The 19,373-nt window shown below is 38.3% G+C and overlaps 1 protein-coding gene across 2 annotated transcripts in view; it reads left to right on the forward strand.

Moving 5' to 3' along the window:
• Nucleotides 1-19,373, forward strand: part of lypla2 (lysophospholipase 2) — a 37,402-nt gene continuing 18,029 nt past the window's right edge. The window contains exons 1-2 of one of the 2 annotated variants that reach the window (XM_057828168.1): nt 1-64; nt 17,593-17,685. In XM_057828168.1, coding sequence (XP_057684151.1) covers nt 17,608-17,685 — 78 coding nt within the window. In that variant the 5' untranslated portion in view covers nt 1-64; nt 17,593-17,607. Of the gene's footprint in view, nt 65-17,196; nt 17,260-17,592; nt 17,686-19,373 lie in introns of those variants that run through there. The other variant, XM_057828169.1, reaches the window with a different exon arrangement.

Genomic DNA, 19,373 nt, shown 5'->3' on the forward strand with positions numbered 1-19,373 from the left:
CCTCACTCGTGTGCAGACGGCTACCGGAAGTTCCGCTTGGTGGTGAACTTGGACAGCAGCATCGGTGAGTGCAACAATTTGTGTCAGCTAATAGCGGGCCGCGGCTTCAATTCCTTTCCCCCCTCTCCGCCACCTTTTAATTTAGAATTAATTACCTTTAATTCCTTTTCGTACTCCTCTTTATCTTCCTTCTGAAGTTCCCTGTGCGCGCGGTGGCCATTTTGTGACGTTTAAGCTCCCCATTGTCGCGGACAGACAGACGGAGACGCCGGTAGCAGACAATTACACTTATTGTGTTAGCACATGCTAACATTGTGCATGTCGGAGATGGGATTAACCGGGATTTAATCAGTCTCTGGGAGTGGAGGGCTGGTCGGATTGAGAGTTATATTGCACCGTTGAATACCATCACGAGGGATAAATGAAGAATACACCATTGTCCTCCTCCGCGCGCCGCCCCGCTTCCGCCTCCGCGCTAGCCGCCACATTTGCCGGTCAGGTCGTTCCTGCGTTCGATTTGCGTATGAACTGGCTAGCCGCGGGCTGGCTCCAAGGAATAAAGAGTTCGTTTGTAGTTGTGGGTTGGAAAAGATGCGGTTTTGTTATGCGGAGGAGGAGATGATGGAGGGGGGCGCCTGTCACTCAACGCCGCATCCGATCATCCCCTTGTTTGGCAATCATCTGCAGCCACGCTTGTGCTGTTCAAGCTAAATTGTAAGAACTGATGAAGCCTACTAGGTTGAAAACATCTTCTCAAACAACTAAAATGGAATCTGAAGCATTTGAGAGACAGTGGTCACTGCAGTGGGCAGCTATTCAAAATTGGAAGTTTAAAACGTTCAGGGCCGCAGCTAGGCCTGTCGCGATAACAAATTTTAGTGTGCGATAATTTATTTAATAAATTATTGCGATATGCGATATTATTGCAACGCCCCCCCATTAAAAAAAAATTGCAATAACACTGTGAGAATACAGTATATATTAATAGATCATGTACACCCATTTAAACACAATAAATGTTTACTCTTAAATTCAAAAATACTTTTCAGGAAATCACAACTAAAAACACTAGACCATGCCTCTTTTAAGTAAAACACAACAATATTAATACTGCACAGAAACACAGGAGAAATAAAATGTGTTTTTTAAGAAAATTAAAATTCCACTTAGTAGTTTAAGCATCTAGACAAAAGAAAACGTTCCCCCTCGTAGCTTCTGCAATGGCGTTCCATGTGTAATACAGTGGTACCTCTACATACGAAGTTAATTCGTTCCAGGAGCTTGTTTGTAAGTCGAAATGGTCGTATGTCGAGCAGGATTTTCCCATAATACATTATAATTCCAATAATTCGGTCCACAGCCCAAAAACCCACACTACATCCTTAATAAATACTGCTGTTACTATTGCAAATACAAAGAGCAAAACAAATAAAATATGAATAAAAATCAGAATAACAATAATATAATAATAGCAATAATAACAATAATACAGTACAGTACCTGTAATAATGTAACGAATCGGCTTCTAATGCGGCAGACTTTTTTTTTTTTGCTGTACCTGAACGCACCGTGGGGCTGACGGTGAGCAGGAGAGCGCTATTTTACTTTCTGTTTCGATCCTGGCGTCAACAGCAGTAGACACTCGGCGAGTTGATGGAATAAATTATTTGAAACCTGACGAAGCTGGCGATTTCTTAGGCGATGTTAGCACAATAAGAACTGTCACCTTAACTTATAAAGACGGGCGAACGGATGGGGACCGCCGGCCAAGATCGGCATTCTACGACCAAGTTCATGGATGCACACACCATGCTTATATTTTGCCATCATTCACATCTTCATTTCAATGGTAAGCGTCACCTTTTCATTTTTTTTCTCCACCTGCACTAAACTTAAACTGCACTAAACGAAAAACAGAACTAAAATGCATTTTGCGTAGTTGGTAACAAGAAAGCCGAACTTTTAACAGCACGTCAGCCGCACGCGCGCACGCTGGTGCACGCGAGGCGATAAATCGCAGCGGAATAATGATCGCCTTCATTTTTATTTACCGTGCGATAAATGGAATTATTGCATATTGCGACAGGCTTAGCTGCAGCGATCGAATATTTTAGTAATCGACTGAAAATTCTATCGATTAATCGGATAAAACATTTTTTTTTTAGGTAAAGAGCAATTATAAATATACATGAGAAAAAGAGACATTTAATCCAATATTGAACCATTTTCAGTCAATCAATGTCTTTATTTTCGATGTACATTGTTGAAAACAGCCAACAATTGCATCTAAGATGTGACTTGAAAAAAAAATTCACTGCTTTCACTCAAAAAACTTCTAGATCTTATTTTTTAAAAAAAACATATTTCTTACCTAAAAATGTAATTACGCTTGATAACACACATCATTTGAAAGCTACGTGTTTTTCCCACGTGTTTCAATTTAATTTCCATTTGTGTCAAGCTATTTTTAAGTTCCAGTTGTTTTAAGTTGGTCTAAACTGTAAGTACTGATAGGATTTTGAGTTTTTGCAGTGTTCAAAATAAATGTATGATACCTGCTGTTTTGGAGCACATTAGGGACCAGTGCTACTTGGTGTTTTATTCAGCAATGACTACTGAGCTAAAACTGACAGTTAGCTTTATTATGTTTTAATTTTACACCCTCATCACTCTACAGCGCTGTGTTTTTACAGATTAAATAAAGCCTATATGTAAGACACGTTAGCCACGCATCGACAGTGGTCATAATCAATAGAAACCTAGCCCTCCGAAGGGCTAACGTTACGTGAGCGAGTGACAGTAATGTTATATTTATTAGCGCTGAGAAATCTACTGCTTAAAGATGGCGGCTGTTTACCAACGCTGCCCAGACGCGGCCGAGTCTGTCATTTCGCATCTAGTCCTAAATGCATGCGATATCTATGGGTACGTTCATACTACAGGTCTTAATGCACGAATCCGATTTTTTCGTGTTTTCCGACTCGAGTGAGGCATTAACTTGATGTTCTGAACATGACAAGTCGCATAGAACTGGACCATTTCAAATCTGATCTGGGTCACTTTCGTATGTGGTTCAAATCTGATCTGGGCCACATTTTTCCAGACTGTCGCGGCGGTCTGTACTGTCCAGTCTCTCAAATCGGAATTCATGCAGCAATTACGTCATCAAAAAGCGAGCGAGACGCTACGGTAGCGGTGCAGCTGTGCGTCATTAGCGCCTAGCTTGCCTTGAACACGGCATTATAGGAAGGGCTGGACTTGACACCAGTCATAAAAAAATAAAAATTGGTTGAGGATAAGCCTGAGAATGATCGGTTTTCTGTCTCCTCCATATGAGCAATATTTTAAGATCTTACACGGCCGAGAGTCGGGGCAAACTGCCCGTATGTGCGTGTGACATGCACGGACAGTGCGTGCATGCTATCGATCCATATACTTTGAATATAAACCTAACCTGGGATTATGCATGTCTGTTATTTGTGTCCTCTTTTTAAAAAGCAAAATATGATATCCCTGGAATGACGGATGACAGCCAGCATGTGTGGTCATTTGTTTTGATGCTTCTGCGGATGCGGGTCGTCTTGCTCAGCGCATGTCGGACTGCGAATTAGTGCGCATGCGTAATACTTGAATGGTCTCAAAGGCAGTCTGAACGGGCACGCCAAAAAAACAGATATGACAAAAAAATCGGATTTTTGCATTAAGACCTGTAGTATGAACGTAGCCTATGAGACGCATCAGACACTACCTGCTACCACACTAGCATCATGCGGGCGTAGTTTTTAGCAACGTCTGCGTAGTTTGTAGCGGTTGTCGGTTGCAGTAAGTTTTTTTTTTTTTTTTTTTTTTTTTTACTGCTTCTTCCTCTACGCACATGACGCCAGCGTGTTGTCCCGCATTAAAAGTAGTCCGGGCAAAACGTGATGCTTAGAGCTGGCAAAATTAAACGATTCCTCGAGGTGAATAAAATTACTCTCATCAGTTTTTAAACTTGAGTTACTCAAGTTGCTCGAGTATTCGTTTCAGCTCTAAAAACGTTCATCTTTTATAAAGCAAGTGACTATTTTTGGTAACTTTCATACAAAGATTTCAGAAATGTTTGATTACATTCCTATAAGACGTTGCCACGTTGGTCTCAAATTTGCAGCTCAGGGGCATTAGTGTTGTCTGCACATATTTTTCAATGAGCTATTAATTAATTTATTTTTTTTAAGTACAAATTTTTGATAAAATGAATTAACAGAATTATTTATTTTTGGAAAAAAACAACTATTAGCTAAAAAAAAAAAAAAAAAAACTAAAATGCAAATTAAAAATAATCCATGAGTATTTAAAAATGCAAATAATTCTAGATCAGTGGTTCTTAACCTTGCTAAAGGAACCGAACCCCATGAGTTTTCACATGTGCATTCACGGAACCCTTTGGAATTATATAATTAAAAAAAAAAATCAAAACTAATATATCTCACTTAACTCTTTCACTCCCAGCCATTTTCACCGGAGCAACCCCCTTCGCTCCCGACCGTTTTACTGGATTTTGACTGATTTTGCAAGGCCCACAGAAAATTCTGTTCTATTGCTATATAAACATGGAACCCACCAAAAGAAAGACTGTCTTCTTTCAGCAGGAAAAAAAAGTTAGTTCAGCGCCCCGGCCGTGCAACCCGACCGTTCGTTCCACGGGTTACGCCTCCTCTCCTCACTTCCTTTCACAGTCCAATATGAGTTGTTACCAAATGCGCTACTGCCCTCCAGTGGCCAGTTTTGTTGCTTTAAAGTGGATTTTGAGCGTTGTGCTTTGGAGCAAAGTTGCATCAGAACGTAGAGATGTCTCTAGTGGAAAAAAAACGTAAAAGACGTATAAATACGTTTTTGGGACACTGAAACAATTAAAAATTGAACGTATTTATACGTTTTTGGGAGCAAATGAGTTAAAATTATCCAAGCAGATTTCCGTTCGACTTTCTTCTCATTTTGACAGCATGTTTTTAAACAGGTCGAAAGTCCATGCTACCCATCATACCAAGTGCGAGTGAAGCAGAATAGTTTCTCCTCCCATCAGATAGAGGACAAGGAGTTGAAAGAAATGGAATAAAGCCTGTAAATTGGGGGCAAGCCAGTCAAAAACCTAATCTAACACGCCACTTTGCTTAGATTTGGTCAGTGTACGACAATCGTTCCCGATGGGTCCTTTGCTGAAACCTTAGACTTACTCACAGAACTTCTAGCTTTGGATCGAAGCCAAGTTAAGAACCACTGTTCTAGATAAAAGAGAAAGAAAAAAAAAACATAATTCAAATAAGTGTGGCCTGTGTGTATTTTGCTCTGGGATTTTTTTCTTGATTCTTTTGTTTTTTAAATGTATTGTGGAGGAATGTCTCGATCTGATGCGTGATTGGAAATCGGGCCGATCGCGCCATTTTTCAGAGGATCGGAATCGGGTGAAAAGGATCGGATTTTTTAAGTTTTTCAGCTTCATGCACGTACAGCCTCTCACTATCCCTCTTATTGCTTTTCTTGGTCAGCAGTGCAGCTGGAGTTTGCTACTTAAAGTTAACGATGATTGATAGGTTTGTCGCTTTGATCTGGCGAGTGAAGGCTCAGTAGCTCTACGATCAAAGGGGCAAATGTGTTAATCATCGTTTAGTCAATCTTCGTTGTCTAGAGGCTGTTCTCTGCAGCAGCATGTAACGTGTGAGTGAATTTGAGTGGACTCATATGAATTATGTGAGTGTTATGGACAGATTAAAAGTATGTCGTTAAAGGTGATGCAATGAAAAATGTGGGTGCGCCTAAATTTGGGCTAGTGCACCTTCAGAAAAAAGCTAGGCGCACCAATGTAACAATGCAAAAAGTAAGTGTGAAGCCTTGGCAATATACTGTATATATATCTGAATATTATTTTTTTCCAATATCATTCAGGCCTAATATATTTTCCTTTTTAAGGATTCAAAAGTAACTAAATAACCCCAGAAATGCAATGGCATTGCCAAAAAATACAAAAATATATGGCGGAAAACACTCAGGTGACTTGAAGTTCCGCTTTGAGACCTCCAATTTGGCCAAATTTCAAAAGTTTAAAATATGCGAGTGAATAATTTCATAATGTCTTTTTTTTTTTTTTTTTTTTACTAAATATTGGACATTAAGTCATGATTCTAAGCTAAAAATGGTATACATTTTGAATAATATTATTTTTATGGCTGGGTTGAAACGAAAGCGGTTGCGCGGTGTCTGTAAAATGGACAAATTCAAAATAGTTTGGGGGCTTAATGCGCCATGAAACTGCTATGGCAGCATATAGACGTATAGTTCTATCAAACACAACAGTTCTTGGCTTTAAATACAACAGTTTATTTTAAAGAAGGGTGCAAGAGCAGAAACTGCTTTTTCAGCCTTGTGTGTGTTTTCCATTTTATACTCCGAAAAACTCCTGGAAAAAGCGGTAGTACTGTAAAAAGTACCGTAGTGTAACATGTTTGGAACTTTTGTTCAAATAAAACCCTTTTTTTTTTTCGGTTCGGATCGGGACTTTGTATTGGCAGATTCTCAAAATCGGATTCTGGTGCAAAAATATGCGATCGGGACATTCCTAATATTGTGACTTCCCATAGCTTTACTCTAATGCTGCCATTGACGGCAATAGATGTCCACTTCATTCTAACTGGGATCAACCTGTCTGTAGTTGAAATGCATTTGTAGCCTATTGCTGTCAATTTAAATAAGGCTGCCACAATTAATTGACCACTGAAATCTTACCCTTTTTCAGTATAAAGCAAAAAAAAATCCACCTGAGAGACTAGTTCCAACAGAGCTCTCCCTTTGTTATAGCCTTCTGTTTTTTATTTCTCACAATTTGATAATCGATGATCTACTTGGCTCCCATTAAAAGTGACTAACGAACCAGAGTTTCCCCAAGAGTGATTTCTGCAGCAAACCGATTTAATTGATGTAACAAAATCAGATATTTGCAAACATCTGCTTTTGCTTAGAAAAATGATGATAGTTACATAGTTAAATCGTATTCATAGTCCAATTAGATTTGGTTCCAATGCACATTTACTGCTAAAATTCTGAACCCACAGTCGTATAACAGTAAATAATGTGATTTATATATGAGCTGATATGTCAACTAATCACAAAAGTAATTATTCGACAATCAAACGCAGAAGAAAGCACGAAAAAAGCTTTCAGTGTAAATCAAGCGCTGCCAAACTTATAGGCATAGGCGGAGTTTGACTTTTGGGGTATATGGGGCACAACATGTTGATGACCCTGAAACAAAGTGTCAGCAATAAAATTAACTTAGAAGAATATTTATATTAAGTTGAAAATTAGCATTTTTTGTTTCTCATCATTCTTGAGGGGAATTCTAGGTCAGGCTGCTTGGAGCAGCTAAATTTTCCCGGCAAGATCATCATCCACTGAATCCGGTACGCTCGCCGGTGTCGTGCCAATGTATTTACCCCCGTCAAAAATTGTGTCCTTTGGGCGGAGCCACTGCGCTGCACTGATTTGCTTGATTTCCGTGTTTTGGTGATGTAGTTATCTACGAGGTTTTAAAACATGGCCCATCCATCATCCATCCATGTTGTATAATGTAACAGACGTACTGAACATAAAAAAGGCAATGTTTTGCTGTTTTACTTGGCGGATGACCTATAAGTGTTATTACTGTAATTCAATTCCTGTATGGAGTTTCTCCAGTTTAATAAACGTTGATGTCTAAAATATATAATTATATATTTGTAATATAATGTAATTATAAATATAAATATAATATATGATGACTTAACTCATAACTAATGTGTGTGTGTTAGCTCCCGTGGCCAGGGGATAAAATTTTTGACGGGGGTAACTACATTGGCAAGACACCGTCTTTAGTAGGGCAAATTGAAACTGCTGTCTGGCGCTTGCTTCATGGTTCACATTTTCAATCCTTGGTTCTTGCTCAGTATTTGTTGTCACTTTTGAAAGCTAAGCTTGAAAAAATTACGTATATCCATCTTGCTTCTTCGGTCCTCGGGTGGTTTTGTCTAAGCAAAGCAAATGACCGTTTAAGGTGCTACTCACATGATCTGTTCGAAAAATAATTTTGACCCACTATCAAAATATTTTTTTTGTTAATTTCATTCATAAAACTCCGCTTATAATTATTGTGACTGTAGGTTTAAAAATTAATTTTGTTTTAGCTGTAGTTAATGTCATCATTGGCTCCATCTAGCTGATCATTCCTCCTTTTACCGTATTGGCCCAAATATAAGACTGCCCTGATTATAAGACGACCCCCTCTTTTTCAAGACGCAAGTTTGAAAAAAAGGCTTTTTGAACACCAAAATGATTTTTATACAGAAAATAATTACATTACATCCGAAACAAATGATTATAACAATATATTTGAGAGGAAAAGCATGTTATTTTGCCTCATTCAAATCTTAATATCTGAACATTTAAATATGTCAACTAAAGTGCAATCACATTCGTAAATGAATGGCATCTGGCTTTTGAAATGTAAATAAACCAATCTATTGTGATAAAACAATAAAATTGCAATAACTGCATTAACCATCAAAGTGAGGTCTAACTGTAACTGTAGTCTTGAAACAAATCTGAATAATGAAAAACATTGCAATAAAATAATGCAAACCGGTTAAACTTGAGAGTAGCTGAGATCTATCATGATAGAACATTACTCAAGTCCAGCATTCGCTTGCGGTAATTGACATCTGGCGCCATCTAGCGTCGTGAATGGGTATAATAAGACAACTCCCACTTTTTCAGTCTTATTTCAATGCAAAAAACACAGTCTTATATTCGGGCCAATACGGTAATTGAATGCATATGAAGCAGGTTTCGTCACACGTAATGACAAGTGAGGTCAACATTGCTGGGAAATCTGTGGCTGCTGAAATAGGATGACGATGTCTACACCGGAACACATCAGTGTTCACCTTCATGCTATTGTTTGTGTGGACTCAAGAAAATTGATCTTTTAAAAGGCACATACCCAGCTAATAACTTGAGATCGACTACATGGTAATACAGGAAAACACGGCTGGATATGTCGTCACGGCGCTTGTGGGTAGAGCCCATTAGACTGTGAGAGAGATTATTGTTCTTGTCTTTCTGTCCTTGTGTGGCATTCCTACATTTATACTGAAACTTATTGTTACGAGGCCCTTTTATTCAATTTAACTGTGTGTGTGTTAGATGTTCAAGTAATTCAAGTCATTCGGATGGCACACTCGTGATAGCTTTTAAATTCAATGCGACCATTTATCCCCCTCCTAACCTGAATATATCTTGAGTTGTTAAATATGTGTTCTCCAGTAGTTTCTTTCAGGCGCCCATGGTGAAAGCATGGTTTTATGTACTGTGCACTTCCACCTGTTTACCTTATTTTTCTGGACTATAAGTCGCACCCAAGTATTTGTTGCACCAGCCTAAAATTTGCGCACTCGTCACACTATTTTGTGGGCATAATTTTATTCGATAAGCGACCAAGAACAATACCAACTACTCGATTGAAATCAATTAATAAATTAGTTGGCAATGAATTTGATAATTGATTTTTGCCGGCAGCTATGAGCTGTCCCTTTTGGGTTCTTGTTTGTGTGTAATGTGAGGCTGCAAGAAAGAGAGTGTTCACTGCTACACTCAGGTTTAGTTGCTGAAATCGATATTTAGTCGAGAGTTAGATTGTCTTGATTCGTGTGTGGCGATAGATCCAATGTGCCTCCGTTAGAGGTGAATAAATGAAGCCGATTGTATTGTTTGTATTCTTTGTTGATGAGACGTTACTAGTTAGCACGGAGCGCTAAGCCAGTTAGCGATTATGCTAATACGTTCATACGTATCCGTTTGTCTCGGAGAAGCATATTAGCACTTTAATTAAGGGCTGCAGCTATCGATTATTTTAGTTGTCGATAAATCGATGAACTAGTTAGTTCGAATAATCGAGTAATTAGATAAGGAACATAAAAATTAAAATTCCTGAGCTGAGCCTCAAACAGTATAAAAAGTAAATAAATGAGGATCTAAGTACAACAAAACAACAATTGGCTAACTTACGTAGCAAAAGTCAGGTAGCGTAAATGCTACAAAATGCTAACTTTTTTCTTTTGCAATGCTTTTAACAAATGGTTCAAACACATATTTTCACAAAAAAAAATTGTATATGACAGTATACATATAAACTAAATTAAGAATGCATTAAAAACATTAGCTCAAACAAAAACTTAGCTTATGTTGGACCTTAACAGGTAGCAACTGGATTCAGCCTTGTGAAAGGACTTGTATCATATTCACTGTTGCTACTAGAGGGCAGTGTATTCACCCAAAGCAATAAAACTAAATGCAAACACTTTTAAAACAAACCATTACAATACCACGTCGACCGATTAATCGTTGCAGCGCTACTTGAGTCATTGTTAGATAGTAAAGTCGTCTCATTTCTTTTTAGAAAGAAAGCACACACATAAACCCATGCATATAAAAGCTAAAAGTCTCAACACAAACTCCCATTCAAACAGTAAATTGTCATACAAAAGAGTGTGCTTTGAAATTGGATTTTGACTGAATTTATGAACAACTGTTTCATAAAGATAACTAATTCATTAGAGTCTGCCTCCTCCTTATTTAATTTTGTTGTTTAGTTTGTTTAAAGAAAATAAAGACTCAATGACACAATATCAGCGCTTTGCCCACAAGAAAAAAATGCCAATAAGCAGCACGTTTTTTATTTTTTATTTTTTAAATAGGACTTAGGTCTGATTTTAGTACTGAGACATTCTTGTTTTATACTCAGAACCTTTATTTAAAACTTTGTTTAATGTACTTGTAGAGTACAGTTAAGTCAGGAAGCTGGAATAAACTATTATATTTGAAGGAAACGGTCATCCATTTTGTCTTCATTGTTACTTACAACATGCCCAAAACAACTTCAACAACTTACTTGAAGGTAATTTAAAAAGTGATTTGTCTAATTAATCAATTGTAAAAATAATCATTAGTTTCAACCCTAAAGAACAAGCATACTGGTGATACTAATAACAACTATAAAATGCAATTTTTGAAGAAATTGCTAGTTGTTATTAGTATGATTTTGAGGCATCTCGGACTTCATGTACAGCCCCTGACAAAAGGCAAGGCAAGGCAAATTTATTTATATAGCACAATTCAACACAAGGCAATTCAAAGTGCTTTACATCACATGAAGATCATAAAAATCACATTTAAATCAACACAACATAGAAACGAAGACAAAAGATCGCCTTCCATGCATCCTCTTTCATCCTACCCCAGACATGCTCAATGATGTTCATGTCTGGTGACTGGGCTGGCCAGTCCTGGAGGATCGGTGATCTTCTTTGCCTTGAGGAACTTTGAGGTTGAGATTGAAGTATGTGATGGAGCACCATCCTGCTGCAGAATTTGTCCCTTTTTATGGTTAGGAATGTAAGAGGCAGCTAAGATTTGTTGATATTTCAGAGTTCAGACTATTTACGTTGCCTTCCACCCTGCAGATCTCTCAGGGTGCAGACACTTAAAAAAACTTTGTGGCATTTGCCAAGGCCCACAGCCTGTCAAAAGGACGGATGCTGGAAAAGTGACAAATGGTGGATTTTTCAGGTGAATCTTCCCTTGAATTACACCACAGTCGCCGCAAATATTGCAGGAGACCTACTGGAGCCCGCATGGATCAGAGATTCACTTAGAAAACAAGTTTGGTGGTGGCAAAATCATGGTCTGGGGTTACATCCAGTATGGGGGTGTGCGACAGATCTGCAGGGTGGAAGGAAACATAAATAGTCCGAAATATCAACAAATCCTAGCTGCCTCTTACATTCCTAACCATAAAAAGGGACGGATTCTGCAGCAGGATGGTGCTCCATAGCATACTTCAATCTCTACCTCAAAGTTCCTCAAGGCACAGAAGATCAAGATCCTACAGGACTGGCCAGCCCAGTCACCAGACATGAACATCATTGAGCATGTCTGGGGTAGGATGAAAGATGAAGCATGGAAGACGAAACCCAAGAATGTTGACGAACACTGGGAGGAATAGAAGACTGCTTGCTCTCTTTGATGTTCCTGATGACTTCATCAATAAATTGTATGAATCCTTGCCGAACCGCATGGATGCAGTCCTTCAAGCCAATGGAAGTCATACAAAATATAAAATTTGGATCTCACAGCACCACTACTTAATTCGCTTATGCTATGTAACATATATTTGTATTTGAAGTACATTTTATGTTCAATTTTCACACTACTTTCTATGGCGACAAAACTTTTGTCTTGCCAAAATTTGACATTTATGTCTTCATTAAATGATAAATCTTTTTTCAGTGAAACAGTTATATTTTTGTACATTCAACATCATTTGGGAGGGTCTTAGCTTTCATATGAGCAATTCCTGAAACCAGTTGAATAATTTCTGTAGGCGACAAAACTTTTGTCTTGCCAAAATGTGACCTTTATGTCTTCATTAGATGATAAATCTTTTTTTCAGTGAAACAAATAAATTTTTGTACATTCAACATCATTTGGGAGGGTCCTGGAACCAATTGAATAATTAGAAGTCAGGTTATTAGCAATTTTTTCTACAAAATGGATAAGCGACATGACTTTTGTCTGGGGCTGTAGATATCAGGTCAATTCTTGATGGTTATGGGGCATTTCAGGTTCACTTCCTGTTCATACTGGGTCACTTCCTGTTGATAAGGGGGGGATTTCGGGGTCACTTCCATTTTTTTGTTTGTTTTTTGCTAATCCTGTTCAGCGACTTAGACACAGAGAATAAGAATCTGAGTGTCCTTATGGTCTGAACAGTTTTAATGTATCACATGAGAGTTTGATATACTCCCATTGTAGTTATTAATTATGTTTTATTTATTCCTGTTATTCCTTCCTGTTGATTTAGTGGCATTACGGGTTCACTTCCTGTACATATTGGGTCACTGTCTGTTGATTTTGAGGCATTCCAGAGTCACTTCCTGTTGATTTGGGGGCATTTCAGGGTCACTTTCTATTCATATTGGGTTACTTCATGTTGGTTTTGGGTAATTTACGGATAACTTTGTGTAGATATTCAGGTCGCTGGGTTGGAAATCAATAGGAGTGAATGGGAGTTTTTCTGCTGTTGAAATGAGCAGTGGCTAGAGTCGTTAGAAATGAACGGGAAATATTGTCCATTAGTAATGAATGTGTATGTTTTTGGTAAATTTTAGCCGAATTGTAGGTTTTTAACAAAAACTGTCCAAGTATTGTAGACATTAGCGTCCTGAATTTTTTTAAGTATGTATGATGTGATTCGGACAAAAATTCTACTGATAAGTAGCATTTTTAAATTTCACATTTTTCTTTTCCAAAAAAAAAAAAAAAAAAAAAAAATCAGCATTTTTGAGCAATAGGTCATTTTTGTTGTGTCAAAAGTAGAGGTGGGAATCTTGGGGCACCTCACGATTCGATTGCGATTTAATCGATTATTGATACACATTAGGCATGTCCCAATGCAGGTTTTTGCATTTCCGATCCGATACCGATATTGTTTTGCACTTCCGATCCGATACCAATACTGGCCGATACCGACCTATCTGAGCATGTGTTAAAGTTTAAAGTTATTTAGCCTCCTTACTTAGTTGTCAGGCTCATGTTGAAAAAGGTTTTAATACTCTTGATAACAACTAACCAGCTGAATTAGGTGAGTTTGAATAACACACAACGTTTGGTAACAAGAAACTGACCTGTTTATTCAGTGACAAACACAAAACATTATAAATAACAAACAGAAATGGCATAGTCAGTCAGTAAAACGTGAAAATAATATTGTAAACTGTCTTAAAAAAGCAAAACACACCAACAACTTCAGTGGAAAATCCCCCAAGCTATTAGATGTTTTTAATGTTTCGTGCATTAGTTACAAAAATTGTATAAAAAGCCTCTCAGGTTTAAATAAACGACTATTTCAGTATCAAGTTAACATTTTAAAACAGTAAATAAAATATTCAAGTCCCCATTCTGTATCAGCAGCTTTAAACTACATTCAATTCATTTAATTTTGTAAATCAACTGTTAAAGTTGTTAAAATTGCTCCCGTTATTCCATAATTTCCCTTCTGTCTACTTTCGACATGTGAAAGTTTTAAAACTGTTTTGAAGATAAATTCAAGTCAAGATTTTGCCGATTTAGGAGTATTTTTAGATAAAAAAGCCTACTAGGGAAGTCTTCTGCTTTAAGATGGCGGCTGTTTACTAACGCATCTGGTTTTCAATACTTCAATGTTGCTAACGCAGTTGAGTCTGTCATTTTGCATCTAGGTCTATATACATGTGATATCTATTATCTCCAGTAAAACGACATTGACGTAGTTTGTCGCGGCTGTCAGCAGCAGTCAGGTATTCTTGTGTTTTTTATCCAGTGGCATGAGTTGAGCTAACGCCGTGAGTTGAGCATTGGCATTACCCGGGTCTATGACAAGTATTATGTTTACTTTCGGGACGAAATGCGGTCAATTTCTCATTGCGTCCCGAAGACCGCGTGTGTATTAGTTCTGCTTTACTTGACAAATTTCAATAATCGGAATTTGGATGTTTGTGAATCGTTCTCGAATCTTTCACGGCCTAATCGCTCAAGGATGTAATGACGGCTGGGCGTGTTGTACCATGGTTCTAAGTGTTTGATGGTGCGTCTTTACTCACGAGAGATAATGGCTCGTCCTCCAGAATGAATTCTTCGGCAATGACTCTTGTTATTCCCTGGGCTTTGGGACTGTCGAGTGCCAGTTTGTCACGCATAGCAAAAGTTTCTGCCAGTGTTAGTTGCGTAGGACCTTTCATTTTGTCTTCGGTTTTCTTAACATACTCCTAATATTGTTTGTGGTGGTATTTCGCTAAATGCTTGATTAGGTTGGTTGTATTAAAACGTCTTACAGCTTTACCACTATGCTTGACTTTATTGTGGCATATGTTGCACTCTGCCTCTTCGTCTTTGTCATCCTTTAAGGCATTGCTTCTCAATTATTTTCTGCTACGCCCCCCCAAGGAAGACGTAAATGTGTCGCGCTCCCCCCCCCAAACTCTGCCGCCACTGTAAATAGTATCATTTGTCTATAAAATTACTATTATAAATACGCATCTGCCTAACGTAGTGTCCTTTTTTTCTAATAAAGAAAAAAAGTAACATAGATCAACTTATAATAAAGTATAACTTTATTAAGATTGTTTTGTTTGTAACAGAGAACACTTGACGCGCATTAATTTGCCTGAATTTAAAAAAAAGTCACATCCAAACTGTAAAAATACACTCAAGGTACATTTTTGACCATTTGATACAGAAAAATAAAATGTAATAAAGTCAGTAAATAATAACAAACTCAAATTGATTAGAAACATTCACTCATGAGGACAATATGCCAAAAAATGTGACCGAAAAAACAAAACTGAATAAAAGAAAAAAAGTGTCTTTATTTTTGCTGTGGTGTGGAGTTATTTTGCAATGAGCATGCTAACAATGCTCACTGGTTTACTGATATATAACACTGACAAAGCAGGACGATTGTTGGCAATATTCAGCACGTTTTCGCTGAAAAACAATCAAGCGGCTTATTAATGAGATTGGGGTCTAATGTCTTTAAGTGGCGTCTTAATTGATTTGGCTTCTGGCTGTCCGCTATAGTAATTTTTAGACACAGTAAACAGTGGTCTTTCCTCATCACCCACTGTATTTAAAGTAAAAGCTAAAAGGCAAACGGCACCAAAAAAGCGCATTCTCGGCGGCCGAGGCAGAACCGTTGGTGAGGGCGGTCGTCGTGACGATCCCAAGCCGAAAATGGTACTTCTCCGGCGGAGACGTGAGAACCGGAGAAGGCAGTGGGTCGCTGCGTGAGTGAGTCCGGTCGGAAAACGGCTTTCGAAAACGGCGGCGGCGCACAGCTCTTCATATCTGTTTTCTGTGTGCTGAGTGCTCTTGCTTAGTTCAAAAATACTGCGCGCACTCTGAAAACGAGAGCGCCACTGCCACCCACTGAGGGGATGTGCAAGTACACTTTATTCCAGTACGGCAAAAAAAAAAAAAAAGCATGTTCCCCGAGGTCACATGCCCCCCCCCCCCACGGCATCGCTCTGCGCCCCCCAAGGGGGGTCTGGGGGGGGCGCGTCCCACTATTTGAGAAGTACTGCTTTAATGTGAAATGATCCCACACAGCTGACATTTTTACCGATAAAAGTCTCTCGGTAAATTGGGAGACGGTAATGTAAATGTAGTGTGTTGAAGGTGTGCCGTAAAATGCGGACTGGATTTTAGGGAAACCGAAGCAAAAACTGGAATGGATTATGTAAGTCGGTGCGCTGGAAAACCCGGACCAGACTTAAAAAAAAAAAAAAAAAGGATCGCAAGTCTGGATCGGAATTTTTCCGTGTTGGCCGATCCGATACCGATGCGCATTTTTTTGCCCATATCGGCGTCCGATCCGATCAAAATATCAGATCAGGACATCTCTAATACACATAATGCATTGTTGTTTGGCGTCTATTAAAATGAAACGATAATCAATCATGCTGTTGCTCCCCCTTTGAATAAAACGCTTGGCGTGTTCCTGCTAGACCCCCCCCCCCCAATTGTCAGACTTCCTATGCCATGTCGTTGACCTCTAGATTGATAGCAGTGCACGTGCTTCGCTTTGACCTCAACACTGTATTTACTTCTTTATGGAGTTTGATATTAAAAAAACAGGAAATGGGATTTGTTTCGATAAGTGGGTCATGAACAGCTTGTTAAAAAATGTAATGATGCTTATGATGGTCGTACTTGTGGGCAAAGTGCAATATTTTCAGCAGGTACTTGTTGTATACAATTTGAATTTTTTTTGCCAAGTAGACAAAACACATTCACACAACCTCAATTCTAGTTCTCATTGCGGAAAGGACTTTAATTAAACAAACACTAAGCGGGTCTGTCATGCAGTTGTTAGGCCACTCAGACCAGACGCTGTTGGAATTTTAACATGTAAGGTCAAGCATTAGCCAGTGTGAGGTTTATATATTAACCCCTCCGGGTATCCGCTTGCCAAACTGGCCCAGTCTGGGTTCGCATCATCACATAGTCAAAGGGCATCAATGAAAGCTTTTATGACTTCACTGTCTAATCTTAAACAACATGCCCCAAAGCTCTTATCTGAGCTTTATCTCTCGTTTCAAGCCAATAGGTTCATTTTCATACAACTGAAAGGTTCACCCGACAGAAACCAGACTGTATTAAGTATGGGAAAAAATGCAGTTTGATTTGTTACATTTCCAGATCTGAAAAAGTATTGCAAATGGACCTTATTGCATGTAAAAAAATATTTGGGTATATACTTAAATATTTAAATTAAAAATGTTTTATGTTCTTCAACTGACATTTGCAGTTATATAAGCTCAGCTAGAACACAGCATAATAACGTTTCGAGTTGTAAGACTGTCCAAATCTCAATTCAGATTAGCTAGCACCACCTATTCTAGCTTGTGTGACTGCACTTCATCAACAGCGTGCGTAAAAACAAACATCGTGTATGATCATATTTCAAGTGTGTGTGTTCTCTGTTGTTTACAGATTCTCTCACAGTGTATGTGTGGCAACAACATGTCTGTGCCGCTGCTCGCCGAGGCTGTGACGGTGTCCGGGAATGAAAAGGAAACCGCGGCGGTGAGTCGAAAGCCACTCGCCTATATTGTTACCTGATGGCGATACAGGTACTATTATCATGTTTTCAGTAAATATCCAGGTGAAGGTGTAATAGCACACCTTCTTGGGGTCTAGAAACCGCCCATCTTTATTCCTGCAGGCTTGTCAAATTTATAACATGATGAATCACAATCATATCAGGGATTTTATTTGTCCAAAAGGCTACCATGAGGAGTTGTAATTGTTTTGTTTTATGTGCACCCTTATTTACTTTCGGTATTTACACGTTCAGATGATAAAACTCAATTTATTGGTAATTACCGTATTGGCACGAATATAAGACGGCCCTCTTTTTCAAGACTCAAGTTTGAAAAAAGACTTTTTGAACACCAAATTAATTTTATACAGAAAATAAACAAACACATGATTATAACAAGATATTTGAGATGAAAAACCATGTCATTTTACCTCATTCAAATCTTAATATCTGAACATTTAAATATGTAAAATAAAGTGCAATCACATTCATAAATGAATGGCTTCTGGTTTTTGATATGTAAATAAACCACAAAATTGCAATAACTGCATTAACCATCAAAGTGAACTCTTAACTGTAGTCTTGAAACAAATCTGAATAAGGAAAAACATTGCAATAAAAGAATGCAAACTGGTTAAACTTGAGAATAGCTGAGATCTGTCATGACAGAACATCGCTTCAATATCTGGCGCCATCTAGCGTCGTGAATGGGTATAACGTCTAGACCACGAATGTAAGACAACCCCCACTTTTTCAGTCTTATTTCAATACAAAATGCACCGTCTTATATTCGGGCCAATAGGGTATTTTGTGGAGCCTACTGGGAATTTGGAACTACCACTTCAGTTAAGATTGTGAGTAGCAGACGTGAGTAGCGTAGCCAAACGTTTTACTCTAGTAAGAATAGCGTTACACAAGTAAAAGTAAAATTTGTCATCCAAAAAATGTACTCAAGTACAAGTGGAAAAGTATTTGGTGAAAAGAATACTCAAGTAATGAGTAACATTGTGAGTAACTGCTTAAGATGTTTGATTTTTGGGGGGGGGATTTTTTTTGAAGGGGGGCACTCCAGACAACCGACGAAGCGGCTGGTAGCGATATTAAACACTATTTTACAGCTCTATATTACATCATCTTAACCTTTCTGTTTGACCCTTCCTTCACCCAACCAAGCCCACTTTACGCCCGCAAACAGAGCCCCTTACAGGCCCGAGTGCGGTCATGCCCCCAGCACCCCCCTAAGTTCCGCCTCTGTTTCTGACTTTTAAAATTATATTTTGGCATTACTTTTGAAAATATGCCCTTTTTCGATACAATTACAACCTTATTGCATGTGAAAACTTTATTATTATTGTTATTATTAGGGCCCGAGCACCAACTGGCGCGAGGCCCTATTGTAATGCAAATGTTCTTGTGTCTTGTCTTTCCAAATTTCCAACAATAATTTACAGAAAAATATGGAATATTTTAGGGATGGTTTGAATTGCAATTAATTACGATTAATTAATTTTTAAGCTGTGATTAACTCAATTAAAAATTGTAATCATTTGACAGCCCTAGTATGAATGCGAAATCATATTGGAGGTACAGTGCCTTGCAAAAGTATTCGGCACCCTTGAACCTTGCAACCTTTCGGCACATTTCAGGCTTCAAACATAAAGATATAAAATTT

The sequence above is a fragment of the Corythoichthys intestinalis genome, chromosome 22 (genome assembly GCF_030265065.1).
Source record: "Corythoichthys intestinalis isolate RoL2023-P3 chromosome 22, ASM3026506v1, whole genome shotgun sequence".
Taxonomy (NCBI): domain Eukaryota; kingdom Metazoa; phylum Chordata; class Actinopteri; order Syngnathiformes; family Syngnathidae; genus Corythoichthys; species Corythoichthys intestinalis.